This window comes from Ipomoea nil, unplaced genomic scaffold (assembly GCF_001879475.1).
Source record: "Ipomoea nil cultivar Tokyo-kokei standard unplaced genomic scaffold, Asagao_1.1 scaffold2694, whole genome shotgun sequence".
Taxonomy (NCBI): Eukaryota; Viridiplantae; Streptophyta; class Magnoliopsida; order Solanales; family Convolvulaceae; genus Ipomoea; species Ipomoea nil.
In genome coordinates, this window is record NW_017619122.1 from 1,073,895 (window position 1) to 1,099,027 (window position 25,133).

Here is a 25,133-nt window from a genome sequence, read left to right on the forward strand (position 1 = left end):
AATCTCGAAGAGCAGCCGAAACTGGATATAAGCAATGTGACCAGAAGCAAACCTCAACCTGTACTCAACTGCTTCTTTAATGAACTTCTTCCTATCTTTACAAAGCCTCACTGACTGTTCATCATATACCTGACCGGTCTCTACTAGCCTGGTTAACAGTTGGGATGGTTCTCAGCCCATTCAACTGCCCGTATAGTGGACCTTAGTCCTATATAATATTTATATACCTGACCGATCTTAACCGGCCTGGTTAACAGTTGGGATGGATTTCAGCTCATTTAACTGCCCGTATAGCCCAATTGATCTTAACCAAGTTGGGTCATGCATCACGTAGCACACAATAGCACATAATAACACCTAATAACACATAGGGAAGGGGGAGACATATAATTAAGCTTACACGTGATCATTCACATACTAAGAATAATTCCTAAGGGCTCATATAACTTCCACCTAGGTCCACGGGTTACCAATTCAACTAGCATGCAATTCCTAAGACTCGTTTAACCTACGAATGGTACCCGAAATTCCAAACTAGACTCAGGCACGACAAACGAGGTCTATAGGGACACCATGGGGAACGAGGAACATCAAACGGGGAAGCCGGGGACCCGGGGTGGGGTATGGACCAGCGGGTAGCCGGTGGGTGGGGGTCACCCGCCGGAATTCACTGTTCCGGTAGCGGGTTGCCGGCGGGCAGGCGACTGCCCAGCGGCTACCCGCTGCCCGGCGGTGATTTCTGGGCAGTGGGTAGGTGGCGGGTTCCCCTACCCCCACTGATTCCTTTACCATAATTTCATCTCGGGGACCTTCGTGGAACCCGAAACCATGCTTAGACACTTTTAAACGCAAATAACGACACCACATAAGTAGTTAACGGATCAAAAGCAAGAATCATGTAGGACTTATCCTATTACGACTTCTAATATAAACAACACCCGAACATGCGAAATCCCACCCAAATATAAATCAAGAACGTCACAATACAAATTCCCAATCCAACCTAGGGCTCTAATCCCACCCAATCATCAAGAACATATTTTATCTTTAATATCAAGAAAATATCAAGATCCATCAAGAATAATCATATCATAATCAAGGACTTCTTTTAACATCAAGATCATCAAGATTATCAAGAAAGCATGTAAATCATCTTATCAATCATCAAGATCATAACATCATTATCATACAAGAATTCAATCAAGACACAAGAATTTAAAGGGAGGCCAAGGAAGGGAAATTATAGCGAAGAAAATAGGTGTTTTGTTGAGACATGGGTTACCTCTTAGCCTTAATTAATTTCCTTGGCTATGAAGGGTCTTTCTTTAAGATTTCTCCTTTCTTGATTTCTCCTAAGGGAGTTCTTGGAACTTTCTTGTGTGGTGAGGGATTATTTGTGGTGTGAATTCTAGGAGCCTCCTATGCCCCTATTTATATAATTAAGAGTCCTAATTAGGGTCTAGGTGGCATGGGTTTACTAATTCTATTTCTTATAGGACTAAGGGGTTGGCTTTAGGGATAAAGGCCCACGGACCATGGTGGACCCCTTTTTAGCTAATTGGTGGATTTTAACTCCCTTTTTGGGCTGAGCAATTAATTAATTAATTTGGATTTAGGGGTCGTAACACGGGGTATTACAGGTGACTTCTACGGAAGGAACAACGTGGAAAGAGGCTATAAAGAGTGAAGTGGATTCTATTCTTCAGAATCACACTTGGAAACTTGTTGATCTTCCTCCGGGTAGTAAACCCTTGTGATCCAAGTGGATCTTTAAAAGGAAGATGAAACCAGATGGTTCCATCAAGAAGTATAAGGCTATGCTTGTAATTAAGGGTTACAGGCAACGCGAGGGCCTTGATTACTTCGACACGTATTCTCCCGTGAAGAGAATTAATTCCATTAAGATGATACTTGCCATAGCCGCATTGTGGAATTTGGAAGTTCATCAAATGGATGTAAAAAACATTTTCTTAAATGGCGAGTTAGATGAGGAAATCTATATGGAACGACCCAAAGGGTTCATGGTTCCAGGCCAAGAAAAGAAAGTGTGTAGGTTGGTTAAATCGCTATATGGTTTAAAACAAGCGCCTAAACAATCGCCCGAGAAGTTTGACCATGCGATGTTAACTAATGGATTTAAAATAAATGAAAGTGACAAATGTATCTATGTTAAGGAAACGATAGACGACTATGCCATTCTTTGTTTATATGTAGATGAAATACTCATCGTTGGTAGTAACGATCGGATGATCAAGTCTACCAAGAACATGTTAAATGCAAGATTTGACATGAAGGGTATGGGTTTGGCTGATATAATTCTTGGGATTAAAATCGTGAGAAGACCTGATGGTCTTGTGTTGAGCCAATCTCAATATATTGACAAAATCCTTGCAAAATTCGACAAGGATGATGATCAATTGGCTAGGACACCGTTTGATACAAACGTTCATCTAACCAGAAACTACAGAGAGTGTATTTCTCAAGTAGAATATGCTCAGTTATTGGTAGTTTGATGTATCTTATGAGATGTACTAGGCTGGATATTGCCTTTGCGTTAGTAAACTCAATAAATATACGAGTAACCTCGGTGCTATGCACCAGAAGGCAATAGTAAAAGTTATGAAATACTTGAAGTATACTCGTGACTTTGGACTGCACTACGGGAGATATCCTACCGTAATTGAAGGGTATAGCGATGCAAACTGGATATCAGACATTAAGGACTCTAAGTTCATGAGTAGCTACGTGTTTACACTAGCCGGTGCAGCCGGTGTATGGAAATCTTCTAAGCAAACCGTGATATCTAGATCCACGATGGAATCTGAGCTGATAGCCTTGGACAAAGGTTGTGAAGAGGCTGAATGGCTATGCCATTTTCTTGAGGATATTCCAAAGTGGGAAATACATGTACCTTTAATATGTGTGCATTGCGATAGCCAACCCATAATTGGGAGAGTACAGAGTCATATGTATAATGGTAAGTCTAGACATATGCGTCGCAGACATAATACCATTAGACAACTTCTCACAACTGGTGTTGTCTCGATTGACTACGTAAAGTCAAAAGACAATATAGTGGATCCGCTAACAAAAGGGTTAAGAAAAGAAGTTGTGGAGAAGCTGACACGAGGAATGGGTATAAATCCCTTGGAATAAAAGTTCTATAGTGGATACCCAACCTAGCTGGCACATATGTTCAATGAGACAACTAAATTATGGAATGAAGCGTGTCACTGTGGAGGTCTCGGACTCCCTACCACTCCTCATTAGAACAGTGACTCCCGCACGAGGCTAGCACGTTGATGGTTTAATGATTCGAATGCCGGTTGACATGTGTGAGTATGCGGGATATTCGGAAAAGAATCACCTATGTGAGAGAGAAGTGAGGGTCGCTTCAAAGGAGAATTGAATAGGGCTCAATTCTTTAAAACTCTTGCAAACCAGGAACGGTGACCCACGACCAAAACGGGCACAGTCGTGAGAATAGAGCATGGTTAGGAGGTTCCTGTGTGAGATATGTCATCGTCTACACAAACGGCAGTCGATTCAAAGATATCGCTTTCTGCCGTACGGCCAATAGAGTAAATGTATCTTCACAAGGGAAGGTTCAAAGGGTGACCCCTACATATCCTATGCAGGGATGGACCGTTGAACACAGTTATTTCCGATTTCAAAATACCCTGACAATCAATTTTTCATTCATGTGGGGGATTGTTGGAACTAAAATGGCATTATAAGTGGCTATTTTGTGGTACAATTATTAGTGGGTTCCACTTCTGATTTGGGTCGGGTCAAAGTGGATTCGAGTTGATATATTATACGCTCAAAACGAATAATGGGTGAATGAGATATTGATTCTCAAAGTAGACCCATTTGAGTTGGAAAAGTGAAGGGAAAAGCTAAAAAGTTGCTTTTGTCCCACATTGGTTTGGGAAGTGGGTTTGCAGCACTATTTATACAAGAGCTTTTCTAAGACTTATTGAATTGTATAGCATAGAGTCTCTCTCTCGTGCGCAAAGGGGAGGGGGTGCAAATTAAATCCCAAAATGAGTCACGAGTTGACTTCCAAGGCAGAATCCTGAGCGCGAGACGATTTGTCTATTGCGACAGTTGGAGCTTTAATTCGCCAGTTTTAGAATTACTCTTAAATTAATTCCAATCTTTTAAATTTTGAATTAAAGCTTAGATAATGACCTGTTGTTACAGGAGTTACAAGGCCGATTTTAATTGTCATGTTGAATGCTATTGAACTCCACAACCCCTATATAAACACAACCCCTATATAAACAGTGGTTGAGCAGAAGATTTTACACACCATAAAATATTGTTTTTTCTAACTCGAAACTCTGCTTCTACTCCTTTATTGCTACTGGTGTTCATCCCATTGCTCTAGTTCGCCGGGTTCTTTGTTTAAGTGCTCAAACAATTGAACCGTAGTACGTTTTATCCTGGGAAACGTAGGCTACAACGATCCTAACACTTGTGTGAGGTAGCAAATAAGGTATTAAGGAAAGAGTGATTCGCTCGACTCGAGCTAACCACCAACCCAAACCTATACCGTATCCCTTCGTCCTTTCCTTCCCAAAAATTTCCATAAAATAATAATCTTTTCGTAGGATTATTATTGGATTTATTCCAACCAGATATCCAATAAGAACTACCACCTATGCATATGGATGGTAATTTTCCCCGTTCCCGATGAGGACAGGGATGGGGTAAATTTTGGTGGAACGGGGACGGGGACAGGGATATCCCTCCCCGCCCCACCCCGTCCTCGAATAATTATTATTATTATAAATAATAAAATAATATATATATATATATATATATATATATATATATATATATATATATATATATATATATATATATATATATATAGGGTCAGGTCCCTGTGAGAACAGGTCTTCCTATGCAGTCAGTGCGGCATACACCATTAGGTATGCATAAATGCACCATACAGTGTTCGAGAATACACCAGAATGAAATGCCAAAAAATGCACCACACATAACGGTGTATTTTCGAACACTGTGTGGTGCATTTATGCATACCTAATGGTGTATGCCGCACTGACCGCACGGGAAGACCTGTTCTCACAGGGACCTGACCATATATATATATATATATATATATATATATATATATATATATATATATATATATATATATATATATATATATATATTATGATTTATATTTTTAGTTTTTAAAATTAATAATTACACTAATTTTAGATTTAGACTAATAGTTTACCGGGGATGGGGATGGGGACGGGAACGGGGAGGTATACTCCCCCCGCCCCGTTGCCATCCCTACCTATGCAGGTTCTAGAGATGCAGCCATGTAATGACCCCCCTGACATAGGAGTTCCCCCGAGTTGCGCTGGCTACTCCTAATGATGCAATGGACATTAACAGTAAACATGTGAATAAGCAGAATTGGAGGCTGACTGCCACCCGCTCTTCTGAGTGGCGTCGTTTGTAAGTTTGTTTTGCCTAGTTTGGAATTGCCAACGGCCTGAAGAAGTCGTTTGTGCATTAGACGAGGATGCAATAAGTGTCCCCGGTGCCAACAGTAAATAACAATTCATGTAATCCTGGGTATCCCACTTCCAATTTAAACAAAAAAAAAAATGATGACTTAGGAGCTAACTTAATATTTTTAGTCATTACTATATACTAGTATTTTCACCTGTGCGATGCACAGAATGGATTTGTTATAATATATTAAGAATATTTGGATTGATATATAATTATTTAAATTATAACTTCAAATATTTTATAGTGCAATTGAAGATATGGTTTGGATCGTTTATGTTTGTTGATGTTATCATTACTTGAATTTGAGCAAATAATTGCTCAAATTAATAGCTTATGTGTAGATGTACACATGCGGTGCTGTAACTTTAGAGATTTTATATATCATTGTTTAAGATTTTTATATATTGGACAAATGTGCTCATTCTCTAGCAACTTAGTTATAGTAAGCAATTGTTATCCTAATTCATTTGTATAGAGGATATATTTTTGTCTATAAATATAGCAATTTGGTCATTTTGGAAAAATAAAATAAACATAATAGCATCGATTATATTTACACATTATTGAAAACCTCTTTGTAGACAACATTAGTAGTCGCAACACAATCTTGTCCATCATTGTCTAGAGCTAACATCTTCAAGCCATCAGGATGGGTGACCCGGGAGAAAGTCACGTACAATTGTCTGTGATTAAATACCAGTTTTTTTTAGCAATAACCCAATGTGAGTTATGTTTTAGCCTTGGGTTTTGTTGATAGTCATAGCATATGCAAGCATCAACGAATTGTTTACACTGGAACTTGAAGGGCAATCTCATATCAGAAGGAGTGAGAGACATTCGGGCAATAAGAACTCTGGTTCATTCATGTGTCCCATTAACTATTCTTGTTTCGGCAATGTGATCTGCCAATCTTCTGATGATGAGCCGCATCCCGTTACAAAGACCAAGAGAGTGGTCTATGTTCCGCAATAACATAACAGGTGCACTGACATTTAATGTCAATGAATGATTAGGAAGACCCGAAAATTTCAAACTATTTAATAATTCAGAAATGTGTACTTCTGATAGATTTTCACTGTTTGATTCCGCCTTATACCAAGAGGTACAACTTAAATATGTTCGTCCTTTTGCAGTATTCGTGCTGCACATGTACTGTTTAATTTGATCAACGGCATCTAAAGTCGGCGAGAGGATTGCTCAGCCTTCTAGCTGTGACTCATCAAGCATGCCATATCTCGAACTTGGGAAGGTGTTTTCCACTACAGTTGCTATCAGGTCGTGTCCACACTTCAACAAAAATCGTGCCGAAATATCGATCTCAAATGAACTGCCGTTTACAACCACTACAATCCCATCTCCAATGTCTGCAATCCATTCTGAAAACCAATCAACCGTCTATCTATCTTTCTCTGAAGCTAATGCCCGTAGTCTCAAGTTCTTGGTGAGCCTTAATACCTTGCAATTTGTCCACAGGTATGAAGAATTAATAGTTTCTCCGACAACTACTGGTCTTGTTGCTTTCGGAATAACATGTAGGATCTGTCTAAAATCGCCGCCCAAAACTACTGTCTTTCTACCAAAAGTCTTTTCAGCACTACTCGGTATGGTGAACCTCAATAGATCCCTCATGGTTTTGTCCAAAGTCTCAAAATAGTGTTTGTGCGTCATTAGTGTTTCATCCCATATTATCAATTTGCTCCTTTTTATAAGCTAAGCAAGGTCACTGCTTTGCAATATATTACACGTGGAATCTTCATTCAAAGAGAGTGGTATAGCAAATCTAGAATGCGTCATCCTGCCTCCCAGCAAGAGCAAAGATGCTATTCCACTAGAAGCAACATTCAGAACAATATCACCGCGACTCCTTATCTTTGACGATTACGTTCTCCACACAAACGTCTTGCATGTTCCTTCGTAACCATACACAAAGAACAATCAACCTCCATTGGAATAAATGTCATTCATCACAAAGTCGTAAACATTCTTTTGCTCGTCGGTTAATTGTGCTACCAATGTTTAATGCTCTGTCTTCAACAATTCATTGTCATACGCCAACTCTGCGACTATCAACATGTTTTCACTCAAACTCATGCTAGTTTCGTCTGGTAGTTCTGGAAAGTCCTTCAGGCTCTTCTCCCACAAAAACAGTAACTTCTCCAACTCCAGCAGAGCAAAATGTTTTTTGTCTGAATATGATAACAACAACTCTTAAAAGGAAAAAAAAAAAATAGATTAGTTTATTTTTAAATAATGAAAAGCAAATAACAAAGTCGAATAAATAGATTGGAGTAAACTAAATATCATTGATTCAATATTGAGTAGTGACGGAAAAATAGGAATATCAATTTTAATATTGTTGTATTTTTAATGTTAAATAGATTGCACAATATAATATTTGTTGTTATAATTAATATAATTGTATATCGTCAAACATTCTTAAAATTATAGTATTTTCACTTGTGCGTTGCACGAATTTGATTTGTTATAATATTTTAAGAATATTTGAATCGATATAAAATTACATAAATTATAACAACAAATATTATATTGTGAAATTGATGAAATAGGTTGGATCGATTATGTTTTTTGATGTTATCCTTGCTTGAATTCAAGCAAATAATTGCCCAATTACCGTGGGATGCACAGATAAATTTTTTTATTATATATTTAGATAATAAAATTAAAGATGAAATTATAAACAATTCTAATATATGAAAATGAACATTTATTTGATTATAAGATAAGATTAGTGCAAAAGTATCACTCAATTAATTGAATAATATATAACTCATTTATCTGTAATTATCTTAAAAAATCATTATGTAATATGATTTATGTAATTATATTATTACTCAAATAAATAGGAGAAAAAATGATAATAATTTAATTGTAATTATTATAAATAAATAAAAAAAAAGGGTCAAATAGACCCCTAAACTTTATCCCAAAGGTCAATTAGCCCCTTAAACTTTACAAAAGTGCAATTAAACCCTCAAACATGTCAAATTGGGTCAATGAAGTCCAAAAACCGGTAACATTCAATTCGGTTCCGACAATAGATTCCGGTAACATTCCGGCGATCGGCGAAAAATCCGGTCACCGGCGACAAAATCCGGTCGTCCGACCGTCTTCCAATCGAGACGACGACTGGACGGCCACCTTCTCCAATGGAGAAGAACGACCAGATCTGGCCGTCTTCTCCATTCCTTCTCCAATGGAGAAGAACGGCCAGATCTAGTCGTCTTCTCCAATGGAGAAGACGGCCGTCTAGTCGTCTTCTCCATTGGAGAAGGCGGCCATCCAGTCACCGGACGACCGGATTTTGTCGTCGGTGACCGGATTTTTTCACCATTGGTCGGAATTTGTCGCCGGAATTCAAATGACTTGTAATAACAGGTCATTTATCATTTTTTGAGTTTCATTGACCCAATTTGACATGTTTGAGGGTTTAATTGCACTATTGTAAAGTTTATGGGGCTAATTGACCTTTGAGATAAAATTTAGGGGCCTATTTGGCCCTTTTCTCTTATAAAAAATATATCCAACAATCCATGTTTAGCTTAATTACCATAATAATTATTAGTCAATTATACTAATATCTATGCAATTATACTTTAATAGCTTAAATATATTCATTTTCACCATATCACCTTTACTTTATTTCCTCCTACTCTATATATAAATGAATTAATTGTAATTATTATATAAAAAATCTAATGGCACATGTTTACTTGTAATTATACTAATATTCTTTTAATTATTAGCTTAATTGGCATAATAAATTATTAATTAATTTAATAATATTTGTAAAAATTAATCTTTTAATTATCATAATAATTATTTGCTAATTATACTAATATTGTGCAATTATACTTTTATACCTTAAAAAAAAAAAAATATATATATATATATATATATATATATATATATATATATATATATATATATATATATATATATAATACAATGGGAACAAAATAAATTATCATTCCTATTTTTCCAATTGACTTCCATGGCTTAAGAAAACATAGGTAAGTTTTTTTCCCATTTTTTACTAGGGGTTTCAGTTTGGGGCGTGTGCATTTGATATGGGGGTCGTGTGCATAACTGTACGTTTTTAGTATGCATATGGCCTACCCTAAATTTGTGAAAACACGCAAATTGGTGTGTGCATTTTACCGAGTGTCCTTAATATTGTGGAATAATACTAAGCATTGTGCATATCCGTCCATGAGTGTGTGCAATAGAAACCATGGGCGGATATGCACATGTGTGCACTACGATGATTTATATCGCACACCCTCATGGACAAATATGCACAGTGCTCAGTATTGTTCCACAGCAATGGGGTCGCTGAGTAAAATGCACATACTAGTTTGCGTGTTTGCACACATTTAGAGTAGGCCATATACATACTAAAAACGTACAATTATGCACATGACCCCAATATCACATGCACACGCCCCAAACTGAAACCCCCTGTAGAAAACGAAAAAAAAAAAAAAAAAAAAAAAAAAAAAAAAAAAAACTTACCAATGTTTTCTTCATCCATCGAAGTCAACTGGAGTTCGTCCACTGTTGGGTTCTATTCAATATGATTCCTGAGTTTAAGTTTTTAATCTTTTTTTTTAGTTTTGATTCTTACCATTGATAGAATTATTAGAATCCCTCTAAATAAGGATAATATTTTGTTTCAATTATATTTCAATTCAAAGAAGTAACTAAAATTATCATGCCACCCCTATATATTAATTATATCCTAATATAAATGGGTTTTTAATTCAATCCTTACCATTAATTAAAATTAATTGGATGAACAATCTCACGATCCAAGCAAGGTGATCTCACCTGATCCTAACTATATATATATATATATATATATATATATATATATATATATATATATATATATATATATATATATATATATATATATATATATATATATATATATATATATATATATATAGATTTACATTCAGGTAAAAACTCATCTTAAAATACAAACCTGTGGACTGAATTGAGCCCTTGGATTTTTATATTTGATGGTTGTGATTTGCGCATGTCATCTCGTAAGCTGTAGTGTTATTTTTAATAGGTTTTTATGTCAAGTGGGGTAGTTTTGGTATTTTGCAGTTCTAGAAACCTAGTCCGTGTAGTCTCAATTCCACGCTGAGTTGTAGAATCCTAGTCAGTGTAGTCTTAATTCCACGCGCACGCTAGGTCCCTCTCCATTCTTTCGTCCGTTCGTTCACCGTGGGCAGGCAGTGCTTCGACGACCTCAGTGAATCGCGTCGGGTTGCTTCCATTCTCCTCGCCTACGTAGCTATGGTTGTCGGGGGGGACCACGGTACGGTGAAGAGGCGGGGACCACCTATTGTCTGCCGAGGTTTGTTCCCTTTCTATTATACACTTTTTTCTTTGGGTATTTTTTTGTTTTGTTCCGTTATTGCGTGCATCTTTTGGATTTTTATAATTTCCGAGCAAAACTTGGGGTTTGCGGTCGGGGGGTGTGGGTGTTGCCGGAATTGTGGCCGGGCTTTGTATTTAGGGGTTTTTTAATCCTTGTAATTTTTTATTTGTGGGTAATTTCCGAGCGTTTAATTGGGGGTGTGCGGTCGTGGGGTGTGGGTGTTGCCGGAATTGTGGCCGGATTTTGTATTTAGGGGTTTTTAACCCCTGTAATTTGTTATTTGGGTGTTGGGGTTGCATGCCGGATTGTGTATTATACATTTTTTTCTTTGGGTGCTGGGTTTGCATGCCGGACGGTGATTGTGTGGTATACGCTGTTGTATTGCGTTACTGTTTTTTTTTTTTTTTTTTTTTTGTGCTCATTGGGTTACATTTCTGTGCACGGCTACATCACCCCCTTTGTGGTTGCTTTGTTGTGTGCAGCTCTTTTTCCCCATTCTGCGCCGGGGGCATTATTTCTTGTTGTGCTTTGATTTCCCTCGCTTTCAGTATGAGATTATTGACAATGACTCTTATCCCATGGCAAAGTCGTTGAAATACGGCGATTCTGTTGAGGATCTGGTTAGTCTTGTTCTTGTTACACCCCGTCCCCCTGTTGTTTTGTGTCTGTTAATCATTTCCCCCTTAGTCTATACTTTCAATGGTGTTCCAATATTTCATTTTTGTCTCTATTACAGCAAGGCATGTTATCCAAATTCTATGAACATATTTCTCCCGAGAGGTCTGCTGCTTGTGTTTGTGTGTGCTCTAAGCGGTTGCAAATGCGTTGGCGGGATTCAAAGAATAAGATTGATTGTGGTGTCTTTATGATGCATCACATGGAGTCGTATCTTGGGCAGCGTGTTCCTGATTGGGATTGTGGTCTAGTAAAGGGGGACATTACGACTTTGCACAAGCTGAGGTTGCGTTACATGAAGGAGCTTGTCGTGTTTGACTATAACGTGCATCGTTCGACCAACCTTTCTCGCGCCTATCAGTCGATAGAAGTTCCTCTTCCGTCCATGTAGTCATTTTCGCTATCTAGTTCTTTTTGTATTTCTGCTATGGCATGCACATATATATTGCTGAATGTGCTGGCGTTACTTTTGGAGACCCTTGTACGTTTAATCGTTTGTGCATCAGTTTCTACCCATATTAGTTTATGATGATACCTGTACGACACAAACCATGCCTTTAATTTAAGCTACAGCCTTTAATTTAAGCTTCAGTTTTTGGTTCTTACCCCCCAGCATGTGTGCGCTATTGACTATCTGTTGTGTGCGGTATCGAACAGTTGCTTTTTAAAGACCAAACATTTGTTTGAAAATATACATGACTGTTAACCGGTGTCATCATTTTCTAAATAAGAATATAGAAGATCCAATAAATTGTAGAATACAATTAAACTTGTATGTAAACTGCACTAGTAATTGACTTAAAATTTTCAGATGTTCTGGTAGTTTATATCGTGCTGCTTTTGTGCGGATGAACATATTTTTCGTGCGCTAGGGTTAGTTTCGAGCATGTGTGCGGCGTTGTGTGTTGTGGTGTGCGTCGTTGTCAGCTTGGTTATAAATATACATGATTATTAATCGTTGTCATCATATTCTAAATAAGAATGTAGAAGATGCACAAAATTGAAGAATACAGTAAGGTTAGAGATAACAATTTGGATAATAATTGGCTATATTATAGTTAGGTTTTAGTTTGCGGTGGTATCTAGCACATGTGCACCATTGTATTTTGTTGTGTGCGCTACTGTAGCAACTAGGTGTTTAATCCTCCTTGAAGTGTGCGCGTATGTGGTTTTCTGTGTGCGTAGGGTGTAATGCTGGTGATTTTTTCAAAACCACAACCTAGGAATAATTTGGCCGGTTGTTGCATCTCTGTGCGCGTATGTATGGTAGGGTGTTTGCATGGTGTGTGCTATTTTTTTTTTCGTATCAGTTATTGTTATTAAAATAAAATTTGTTTCATATAAATTATCAAATAGTTCCTAATTGAAAAGTAAATGGCATTGTTCATTGTTTTTTGAAATAAACTTATACTAAATTTCGTTTGATGCAAGTCTATCTGGGCAGGTGCGACTGTTGTGGCCTGGTAGGTCGCATATATTGCATGTCCTTTCTTTTTTCTTTTGTTTCTTTGTTGTGGCTTTCTCTTTGCAGCTTTTGATTCTCTTCCCACTTCCTTTGTTTTTTGCTACCTTGGGTGGTTTTATTTGTATGTCTCCTGGTTTGGTTGATCCGACTAGCCTTTCAAGCACAGATTCATTGTTGTCACTCTCTTGTGTTTGTGGCCTCTCCCTTTGTAGATCTTCTTTTAGTTGTTGCAATGTTGCCAACATTTGATCCATTTTGTTAGGCCAACCATTTGCCAATCCCATGCAGGTGTAGAATTCACTCCAAAGTTGATTGGCAACTTTTTCTGATTCCTTCGTTGTGGGAATATTTGTTCTTGTTGCCCACGGGACATCGTACAATGGTTGTGTGCGTGCATCTCGTGTCCAGCGTGGAACAATATACTTTTGTGGGATTGTTTCATATCCTGTTGCCTTCATAACCACCAACGCATGCCTGCATAGTATACCAACACGGTTGAATTTCTTGCATGGACACTCTATTTTCTCCGCTTTTGGGGTGTGTGTTACTTCAAACGTTTTCTTCCCTGTTTCCTCAACTGTGTACTTCCATATATCGCCTGTGTGGTTTTTGTCGGTGATGTGGCACTTGAAACTGGCTGTCCATATCTCTTCTTGGAATTCATAGAATATGTTTATGGTGTACACGTTAGCAGCGTGTTTCTCAATGCTCAAAGGGCTTTTAGTTTCAGGGTACGAGCCTTCATTCTCTGCAATGAGTTTTTTTTGTTTATGTCGTTGTTCTCCAATTGCGCTATTGTATTGCGCCATGAATTCTACCAAGCTGCAGTGGTGGTTTGTAAATTTTCCGAAATAGCTGTTTTCTGATTCTGACCTTGATGTTGTCCTCAACAATCCTCCCATGGGTATGTCTGTGAAGTACGCAGGTATCCATGATGCACGCGCCTCATACAGTTGGGCAAACCACCTATGTTCTTCAAGATTGAAGTCTTTCATTAGTGTCTTCCATTTTCTCTCGAATTCATCTACGGGCAGCGTGTCATCCCATACGATACTATTCAGTTCCTTCTTGAAGTTGTCGTTATGCCACAAGGTAAGTCCTACCTTTTCACCAACTTTTGTCATAATGTGCCACATACAGAATCTGTGCCGTGTTGTTGGCATAGTTTGTGGTACTGCTATTTTTAGTGCTGGATCCTGGTCAGTTATAGTACATCTTGGGGTGTATTCCATTGCTGTTTTGAACCTTTTTAGTAGCCACTCATACGACTCTACATCTTCTTTCGCAATCAGTCCTGCCCCGAATGTTATGCACCTTTTGTGGTTATCCACCCCCGTGAAAGGGACGAAGACTAACTTGTACCTGCGATGTAAGCATTGTTAGAGTCATTATTGCACGCTATTTTTTGGGTTATAAGGTTTCCATATTTGTTACTGCTGCGCACACTGGTATTGTGTATCATGCACACAGGGTATTATTTTTTATTTTTCATCATTATATTATGCGCACATGTGTATTGTAAGGCATGCACACACAGTGGTCACCAACTATAAACTAATTTGATGTGTACCTGTTTGTGCTGTAAGTTGCGTCGAATGACATGACATCGCCGAAGCATGCAAAATTCCGCCGAGATTCTGCGTCTGCCCAGAATATCCTAGATAATTGAGCTTCTTCGTCTATGTCGAAATCGAAATAGAAGTCCGGGTTTGCCTCTTTTCTTTTGAACAAGTCTTCTATCACCATTTGTGCGTCTGCCTCAGCAATATAGGCTAATAGGTCTCGCCTAAAATTGCAGAAGTCAATGCAGGTTGCTCCGATATCAGTAAAACTTCCCACCATCTCTTTGAACAGTCTGAAAGCTTTTGTCGGGCCTATGTTTGCCTTCGCACAGTTTGCCAAAAATGTTTTGTGGCCGATGTCAAGTTGCCTATTTATCTTTAAAAAAGGTCTGCTGTCCTCCGAGCATAGGCAGTGTTTATGTCGCAGCTGGACTGCATGGACGTTGTATCCGCCAGTGTCACACTTTGTGATTACCATACGCGCCATACAACCTATTCTGTTGGACACTCTTCGCCGTTTGTTTCGTTCTTTTGTGGTGTTGTTGGGTTCCTTCCTTTTGGCCTTGTATCCCTCCCGTGAACACAACATGTATTTAATATACACTTCCCCAAAGCGATTTCTACGCTTTGTGCCATGCCTAACATCAAATCCTGCCTCCATTGCATATGTTTCGTAGAAATCAATCCCGGCCTCTATTGTTTCGAATCGTTGTCCTTCATATGGTGTCGTCTGTTTTTGGGTTGCAGGTGTCCAATATTTGTCACCGTCATCGCCTATTTCCATGTGACATTGTTTTACATTGGGTTCAGATTGTTCCTCACCTGTGGAGCACAATACATACAGATTAGAAGTGGTGTCCAATTGAAATGATGTGCGGTACCATTAACATTCAATTTTAATTTTGTGCACTAGCATTACAGTTGCATTAATCTGGTCGTTTATTGTGCACCTAAACCCTAACTCTTTGACCAGTTTCTGATTTGCATGCGTCCTATGAATGTGTCACTGCCTGTGTGTTGTGCCCATTCGCTGGGCCTGTTTTAGATGTGTGCATGCTAGTATGGGGTTGTGTGCTTGGGGGCAAACTAGATTTCTGATTCCACGTGTTTCTACCATCAGTCTCTAGTTCAGGGTCTGGGTGTTTTAACAGCCTAGTGGGGGGTTCTGATTTGTGCACGGTAGTTACTGATTATGTGCGCATATTCCTTCTAGCATGGGTCATTGTTCCCCCCCCCCCCCCCCAGGTTGTATTATCTATGGGTTTTGCAGGCTTATGGAGTTTTACAAATGCGTGCATGGTAGCCTTGAAAAGTGATACACATACAATTTCAGATTCTTAATACAGTGTAGGTAAACTATAGTTATCAGTTTCGGGGGTTACCTGGTGGTGGTGGCGGCATAGTGCCGAAGTTTGCATCCATGTTTTCTACCGTGTTCTTTGCTGGAAAATCTGTTGCCGGCGAGGGATGAACTACCGTGGTGTTTATGGGGAGTTTTTGCCGTTTGGTAATGAACTGCCGCTGTCTGATCTGGTTCCTCTTTGTTAATTGTAATCCTACTGTAACTACTCTTCATTATTTTATGATATATATCAGTTTCGTATTTTTAGTCTAATTAGGATAGATTGTAATTGTCATAACTACCCTTTTAATCGTTAATTGTTGTGATGGATTAATTGTTTTTCCTTCAATCTAAGTCATTAATCTATTTTAATCTTATGGCTCATATTAATCCACAGGTTTGTATGTTAAGAGGGTTTGCATGTGAATGGCACCCTATATATATATATATATATATATATATATATATATATATATATATATATATATATATATATATATATATATATATATATATATATATATATATAGGGTAAGGCTCAAGTAGGAACAATATCCCCATGAGGAGTGTGGACAATTGATAACCTTCCAAATATGATGATGAACGGTTGAGATTGCACAATAGAATGGGTTTTAAACATGGTTTAATATTTAACGTGCAAAATAATTAAGGCAAGAGGGGTAAAAAAGTAAAAACAATTTCATTGTGCAGATGTTATAGATGGAACATGCGAGAAATCCGTTTGCTCAATCTTCTATCTCCTTCGTCTGTGCAGTTGGAGTAAAAACCCTAGGACTTCAGCTTTGGGAGTGTCTAACTCGCGAGAAGAAGAGGCTCTACCATCGAATCAAGGTTTTTCTGTCTGATTAATTTCTGAAGCAATGACCGACGCATCCCCTGCCGGAGCAAACAGAGAGCATCACTGGAGGCCTCGAAGAAAATAGGTATCGATATTATCGTTCTTTTTTGTAGATGTGTTTATCGATACTCTCTGGCCATGGTGAATTTATTCAATGGTGTATATAAATCAGAGGATGGGTGTTCAAATGTGTAAAAATACACAGGAAAAAATGACGGGTTCCCGAGAATGGTTTGCGGTGGTGGTTCGATGGAATGGTTTGTGCAGGTTCGTAGGTCTTCAACTTCAGAAAATGGAGGAGAAAGGGAAGTGCGAAGGATTGAGGTGACAATGAGGCTAGACAGATGGGGTAGAACCAGTGTGCAATACGGTTATGCATATTTGTGCAAGTGTAATTTTTAACAATACGCAATGGTTGGGTTGGTTGTTGGATTTGGGTTTGACTTTTATTCATTTAATGAAGAAAGACTATGCAGTATGGTTAGTTTTTTTTATGCATTTACGCGTGGTAACAACACACATTAGTTTGGTTGGTTGTATATGTTTTTGTGTGCACTGTAGAGTAAATATTACGTGCATTTCTGAAATGATAAATACACTGCACAAACACAGACATCACCGATGCACAAAAAAAAAAAAAAAACAAAACAAAATAAAACAAAAAAAAAAACAAAAAAAAAAAAACTAACGGCATAGTGATTAGTTCACCAACCGAAGAAAGAAAATAATTCATAATATAAAGATGGAAGTTCTAATTAATTTTTAACAATCTTTCTTAAGATAACAATTCATGTAGATGAACCATAAATTAATTAATTCATAGAGGTTCTAATTAATTAATTTTCCGTTGTTATGAACCTTTAATTTGCCGCAATGAACCATATATCGAAGAAGAAACCAGTAGAAGATACGGTCGGCCATAACAGCGATGAATATTTCGTTGATCCAAGTGCAAGGAGGACCAAATACACAGGATAACCAAGATGGAGGTAGGGCGGAATATTAAACATCATGAGCACACCCCTGTTTCAAGACACGCGAGAAAAATGGGTGTGATTTAACGTTTGTGGTTTGTGAGGCATGTTGAAGCTGTGAACACGTATGGTTTTGGAGTTGATTTTTTTTTTTTTGTTGGATATGAAACTGTGGACACGTAGGGATCTATATTATTAGTCAGAAGTTCAAACTAGATTCAGTGCATGAACAATTTTTTATGCTTATTTTACGCGTTTTCACGAATTTAATAGGTTTGAAAGTGAACATGGTTTTGGGTATTATTCGGTGGTGAATTGTTGGCAGATTATTACAATGACATGTGTGCCTAAAGTTTTTTTGTTTCTGTGCACATATATTTTGCAAAAATGTGCATTAGTGAGCGTTTTATATGTTAGTGAATGTGTGCATCAATGTATGCATCAACGAATATTGTTGCTGTGCAATTATGCATGTTTTTCTAACGTGTATATTATAGGTTTGTGGAGAATACTGTCTGGGCAGTATTTTACTTTGCCTGAGTGTGCACTCTGGTTTTAGTGAGCTGTACAAACTCGAAATATGGACAACTATTGGAATGGAATTACACTTCTTCTATCACTCTTTTCTTACAAATTATACAGTTGCTGTAATTCTTTTTTTAAAAACATGAAAATGCATTTTGCAATAAAATGTAGTATTAGTTTATTTAGATGTCCACAGCTTGCTCTTCCATCGACAAAGCTAATATGCATGTGGGAAAAGAACACACTAATATATTTTCGCAAACACAGTAAATGGAATACACAGCACACTTGAATCACAATACACTAAGGTTGAATGAAAATGTATATGTATACTAATATCAAATTAACCAAACGACCAAACCTTATAAATTAACTAAAACCCAGGTTACATTCAAAAAAAAAAAAAACTAAAACCCAGGTTCAAAACATTGGCCCATAAAAGGCATAACGTCCTCTTCACACGCTGGCATCCAACACTTTGTCCCACATGGAAAAACGTCCATAACACATGCAGAAATAACAGAAAAAATTTTTAAAATAGTTGGATGAAGCCATCATGCCCAAATATCCCAACGATCACAACTACTACTAATTTGCATTTTATAAAAACGTTTGGAAAAAAAAATCGACCACGTGTATAATAAAAAAGAAATGACAGTTCAGAAATGCACAATAATTGTAAATGAATAAGAATTACACAAAAAAAAAATTATTCACTACAAAAAAATAGGTAATAGGTATTGCAAAAGAGTAAAATGAGAATAAGATACAATTGAAAAAAAAAAAAAAAAAAAAAAAAAAAAAACTCAAACAACACATGCAAGACATGATGAAGCAACAAAAGAAAGAGATGGAAATTAGCTATATATCTAAAATCGTAGATTAGCTATATATCTAAATGAGAATAAGAAAGGAAAAAAAAAACAAAACAAAACAAAACAAAAAAAACAAAACAAAACAAAACACACCAAACACACCCACAAAAAAATAAAATAACAGACACAGTTTATATATATGAAACCCACAATCCCAATAAACAAACAAAATGAAGACAATGAATATATTTAAAAACAATACATAACGCTACAAGACGAATGAAGCCAACGAAATACAAATGCACAAAAAAAAAAAAAAAAAAAAAAAAAAAAAAAAAAAAAAAACTGCACAATACTTATATATTAGAACAAACGAAAACACAAACCTGGGGAATCCATAGCACAGAAAATGAAGCACGAATAAATAAAAGAGTCTGTACTCTTCGCCAAAATATAAACAAAGAATATGAAAAAGAGGCAGTATATAAAGATGAATAAATAATATATTTAATTACCAAATTTAATATCTTAAAACTATGGCAAATCAGTCGAAAAAAAAAAAAAAAAAAAAAAAAAAAAAAAAAAAAAACAAAGAAAGGAAAAAAAAATACAAAGACTAATGAGCCCCTAGATCAAGATGGCGTGAAAAAGGAAAAAAATAAATCCAAAAATAAATCAGAAAACAAGAGCTATAGATCCAACCAAAATTAAATGTCAGACTTCGACCACAGACCACATTTAAAAACATGACCTCATATGATCCTTTGTCTATATATATATATATATATATATATATATATATATATATATATATAGGGTTGGGTTCCATGTACTTAGGTAAGAACGTGAGAACACATTATGTGCATCCATCTAATATTTTTTAATGGTCTAGATTAGATTAAGTGTGTGCAAACGCGCATTAAATGTGTGCAAACGCGAGTTAGTGTGTTTGCACACATTTAATGCGCGTTCGCACACACTTAATCTAATCTAGACCATTAAAAAATATTAGAAGGATGCACATAATGTGTTCTCACGTTCTCACCTAAACACATGTTCTCATATGATCCTAACTCTCTCTCTCTCTCTCTCTCTCTCTCTCTCTCTCTCTCTCTCTCTCTCTCTCTCTCTCTCTCTCTGTATATATATATATATATATATATATATATATATATATATATATATATATATATATATATATATATATATATTAGCGCTCAAATGCGGCAGTGGCTTTAGGTGCGGCGATGCGGCTATATCAGCATCGTCCATTTTACTTAATCTAACGGCAGCGGTTAATTTCTGAAGATTTAAAGATTTAAGCGCGTCCTGATAAGTGGGGGGTGTTATGGTAATTGTAGTGGTCATTTATATCGGTCGCTTGTCAGATCAAAATACACCAACAGTGTTAACAAATGACACCAATAGTGTTAGGAATATATATAAAATATATATTTGTCCCGAAAAATGGAATTTAATTTATAGAAAATTAATTCCAACCAATTTTGGTACAAAACCAAAATTACATATATATACAGCGTATATATATTAACCAACTAGGGATTTATTTTATCAAAATAATCTCACTACAACTAGTATGAAACTAGTATAAGGATTTAATCTTTCCGAGATTAATCCCACCACTTGGTCCGAAACCAAGAACAAAATAAAAGCAAGAACGGGTTTCTAACCTGAGGTTTTAACCCAACGCGAAGAAACAAGAAGAAGCAGAGGAAGCCCGAGTTGTGTGTACACACACTCTCCTTAAAATCGATTTGCCACCTCCCGAGGGTGCTAGGATCTTTGTGGCGTCAGTCTCCCAGGATAAAACGGACTACGACTTTGGCGTTCGAGCACTCCAACCCAAAGCCCGTCGAACTAGAACACAAGTTGAGCACTCCGATGTTTTACAGAAGATGTTGGCAGCAATTTTCCTCTTTTGAAATCAAAGGATGAGAGTTAGAGAAAACTAAAGATTTTGAGATTTTCAAGAACGAAGTCTTAAAATTCTGCCAACCACCCAAGGTATTTGTAGGAAGATAGGGAATAAATAGCATATTCATGGCCATTAACCAACATAAATCCAAGATTTAATAATTGGATAATAACGTTGGAAACGGTCGTAATTATTATCGTAATAATTCCAATGGTCACGAACTTAATACGCGATTAATTCATACCGATCACAACGACCCGTTTCAAAATATTTGAGTGACCGAGAAGTCCGTACGAACCCGAAAGGTTAACGAATTGGGACTGGAATCCACACCCGAGTGGTCCACACGCACCGAGACGGTGCAGCACGAAAGAGCTCACAACTCCAACTTTCAGTATGAAACTAAAGCTTATAATTAAGCTTTCAATTTGCATGCACTTTCGTCTAGCATGAAAGCATAGCACGAAAGGTGCTAAAAATCAATTCACTAATTAAGCAACCAAAGCTTAATTACACTTAAGCTCTACAATTTTCGTGAAGTGCAACGAAAGTTATTAAAATGCTGATTTCTAATTAGCATTTAAACTTAAGTTTTTGACTTCTCTCAAATAGGTTTACTTTGAGAATCAATTTCTCATTCATCTATTACCCATTTTGAGCGTACATTATATCAAATTCTTCGTCTCACTACGAAAAACCCGAATCCACTTTGACCCGACCCAAATCGGAAGTGGACCCACATATATTTGTAATACAAAATAATCACTCTAAATGCCATTTTTATCTAAAAATTCCAACAATCCCCCACATGAATGAAAAAATTAATTGTAATTAAAAAAAAATCAACGATCCATGTTTAATTGTAATTATACTAATATTCGTGTAATTATTATCTCAATTAACATAATAATTATCTGTGCAATTAATTTCTTAATTAAATTCATTAATTTTAATATAGAGTTAATTCCCAAAATGGTCCTCCGATTATAGCTTTTTCTTAAATTGGTTCCTTGACTTTTAATTGCACCCAAAATGGTCCTCCAACTATTGAATTTTAAGTCAAAATGATTCTCCGTAAACTTTGGTGTTAAGTGAGTGTTAAAATGAAGGGCAAAAGAGAGAATTTATATTGTATGTTGTTTATACCTTTGAGAAGCTAGCTTCTTTTTTTTTTTTTTTAATTGGCAGACCTTCGACCAATATTGTCACACTCTGAGCTGCCGGAACTCAAGAAGTCATTCAACCTGCTGGAACCACCACCACCGCCATTTTACCTCATCTCGCTCTGCAATAACAACAACGATCCCATCTCGTCACACCCATGATCCCAACAACGAACTTGCTGGAACTCAAGAAATGTTTGCGCCGCCATGAATTTGCTTGGAGTTGCCGCCGCCTGTCTTGTCATATAATCCATGTTGTTAATGCTCATGCACCACATCACAATTAATTAATTTAGTTATTTATAATTAAAGTAACTTCTGTTTAGTACTCTCCATGTAAGGTCAAAGAATTGAAGTATACTGTATGGCAGAAAACAGGCAAAGAGGCGTGGAGGAAGGAGATGATTTTGGCTAACGAAGGACCATTTAATATAAATTGTCCATTTTGCCCTTTATTTTAACACCCACTTAACACTAAAACTAACGGAATACCATTTTGACTTAAAATTCAATAGTCGGAGGACCACTTTAGGTGCAATTAAAAATCAAGAAATCAATTTGAAAAAATGTCACAGTCGGAAAACTACTTTAGGAATTAACTCTTTTAATATATTAGTTGTTTTAATATTATACTGTGTAATCTATTTAATATTAAACTAGTTTTATCTTATACGAATTGGAGCAGTGACAGAATAATATTTTTGAACGAATATGAATTTTAATATTGTTGTATTGTTTTACAAATAGGAATTTTAATGTAGAATTTTAGTACAAATAGAATAAGAAATTACGATCTTCAAAAAAAAAAAAAAGAATAAGAAATTACGAAACAATATATTCTATTAGCAATTATATTACACTGTTTTACAATATCACGTAAACATTAATACTATATGACTGTCTTGGACGAGAAGTTAAAATGGAAAATTTTATTTTTATTAATAGTATAATATAGGTTTCAAAAATATTAATAGTATATTATAGATATAGATTATTCCTTAATTTTTTAAAAAACATATAATAATAGCAAATGCCACTACAGATAGGACCTAAGAGCATCTCTAACGTGTAGGCAAAACGCCAATTTCTAACGCCAAATCACCATCGCAGCAATTTTGAAGCTCCAATGTGCGGCTCCATCGCGGCATATCGCCAAATAATTTGGCGTTGATGAACAGTGCTGCGCCATATATGGCGCAGCACTATTCATCCATGCCATTTTCTAAAAATTTATTTAATTCTCGTTTTGCCCCTGCTTTACTTTGTTAATTCCTTTTGTATCCTTTATTTTGTTTTTATGTATTTATATATTTTGTTAAATACTTAAATATAAATATTATATTATTATAAATAAATTATATCATTTGAAAGATCTCATCAAGACGATTAAAACAAGACTAATATTGAATATAATTTAATTAAAAATTAAAATAAATAAAACATAACAACAACATAAAAATGTTTTTACTAAAAATTTATTATTTACATCACAAATTATATGTTGTATTAAACTAATTAAATTTGAATTAATAAAAAATTAATACTAGGGAAATCATATTATTTTAGTGTTGAATAACATTTGATGTGACATTTGGTGGAAATTTTGATATTTTGGTGTTAATGGATTGGAAATGAATAAAATTTGGTGTAGAGAATATTCTCTTTGATGTGACATTTAGGAGAGATTTTCAGTGTTTTGGTGTTTTAGTGTGAAGTTTATGTTGGAGATGCTCTAAGTCCCTAGTTCGATGTGGTTATCCAATTGTGTCCCATCTCGGTTTTCATGAATTTATCGATGTTTTGGTGCATAGATAACATAGTACAACAGATATGCCAGGATATCCTTCTTTTTCATTTCTGATCTGTTGTTATCTTCAAAGGATATTGTCCATCAGATCCTATATATATATATAGTTCAGATGCGGCGGGGTCATCTCGTGCGGTGGTGCAGCGCCACCAATAGTAAAGTAAATATAAACCATCAACGTTAGAAAATGCACCACAAAAACACACACAAATTAAGTATGCATAACAAATAACACACTATTCGGTGTGAGTAAAAGCACCACACAATGTTCGAAAAACACAATTAGCGATGGTGAGTTATATGGTGTATTTTTTTTGGTGTGTTGTTTATTTCTTAGATGTATTTTTGCATTTCATTGTGGTGTGTTTTCCTTACACTGTTGGTGCCTTTCTTTAACACTGTTGGTGTATTCTGAAACTCCGCTGCACCGCCGCACAAGAAGACCCCGCCGCATTTGAACTTTCTTTTATTTATGTATATATATATATATATATATATATATATATATATATATATATATATATATATATATATATATATATATATATATATATATATATACATAAATAAAAGAAAGTTCATATGCGGCGGGGTCTTCCAGTGCGGCGGTGCGGCGAAATTCCAGAATACACCAACAGTGTTAACAATATGCACCAACAGTGTAAGGAAAACACACTACAATGAAATGTAATAAAACATCAAAAAATACACAAGAAACTCAAAAAAATACACCATATAACTCACCACCCCCAATGGTGTATTTCCGAACAGTGTATGGTGTTTTTACTCACACCTAATGGTGTGTGTTTGGTGATGCGTACTTAATTTTCCTCTGTTTTTTGTGGTGTATTTTCCTAACGTTGATGGTGTATATTTGTTGAACTATTGGTAATGCCGCACCGTAAGACACCGCCGCACCTGAACTCGCCTATATATATATATATATATATATATATATATATATATATATATATATATATATATATATATATATATATACACATATGTATGTATATATATATATATACATACATATGTATGTATATATATATATAT

At 36.1% G+C, this 25,133-nt stretch overlaps 1 protein-coding gene across 1 annotated transcript; it reads right to left on the reverse strand.

The window, feature by feature from the left end:
* Nucleotides 1-13,039: 13,039 nt before the first annotated feature.
* On the reverse strand, nt 13,040-16,078 carry LOC109155152 (protein FAR1-RELATED SEQUENCE 5-like). Its single transcript, XM_019302885.1, has 3 exons — nt 16,039-16,078; nt 14,665-15,478; nt 13,040-14,456 (listed from the first exon to the last, which is right to left on the reverse strand). Exons 1-3 carry the CDS (start codon nt 16,076-16,078, stop codon nt 13,040-13,042), a joined length of 2,271 nt encoding a protein of 756 aa, XP_019158430.1.
* Nucleotides 16,079-25,133: the final 9,055 nt, after the last annotated feature.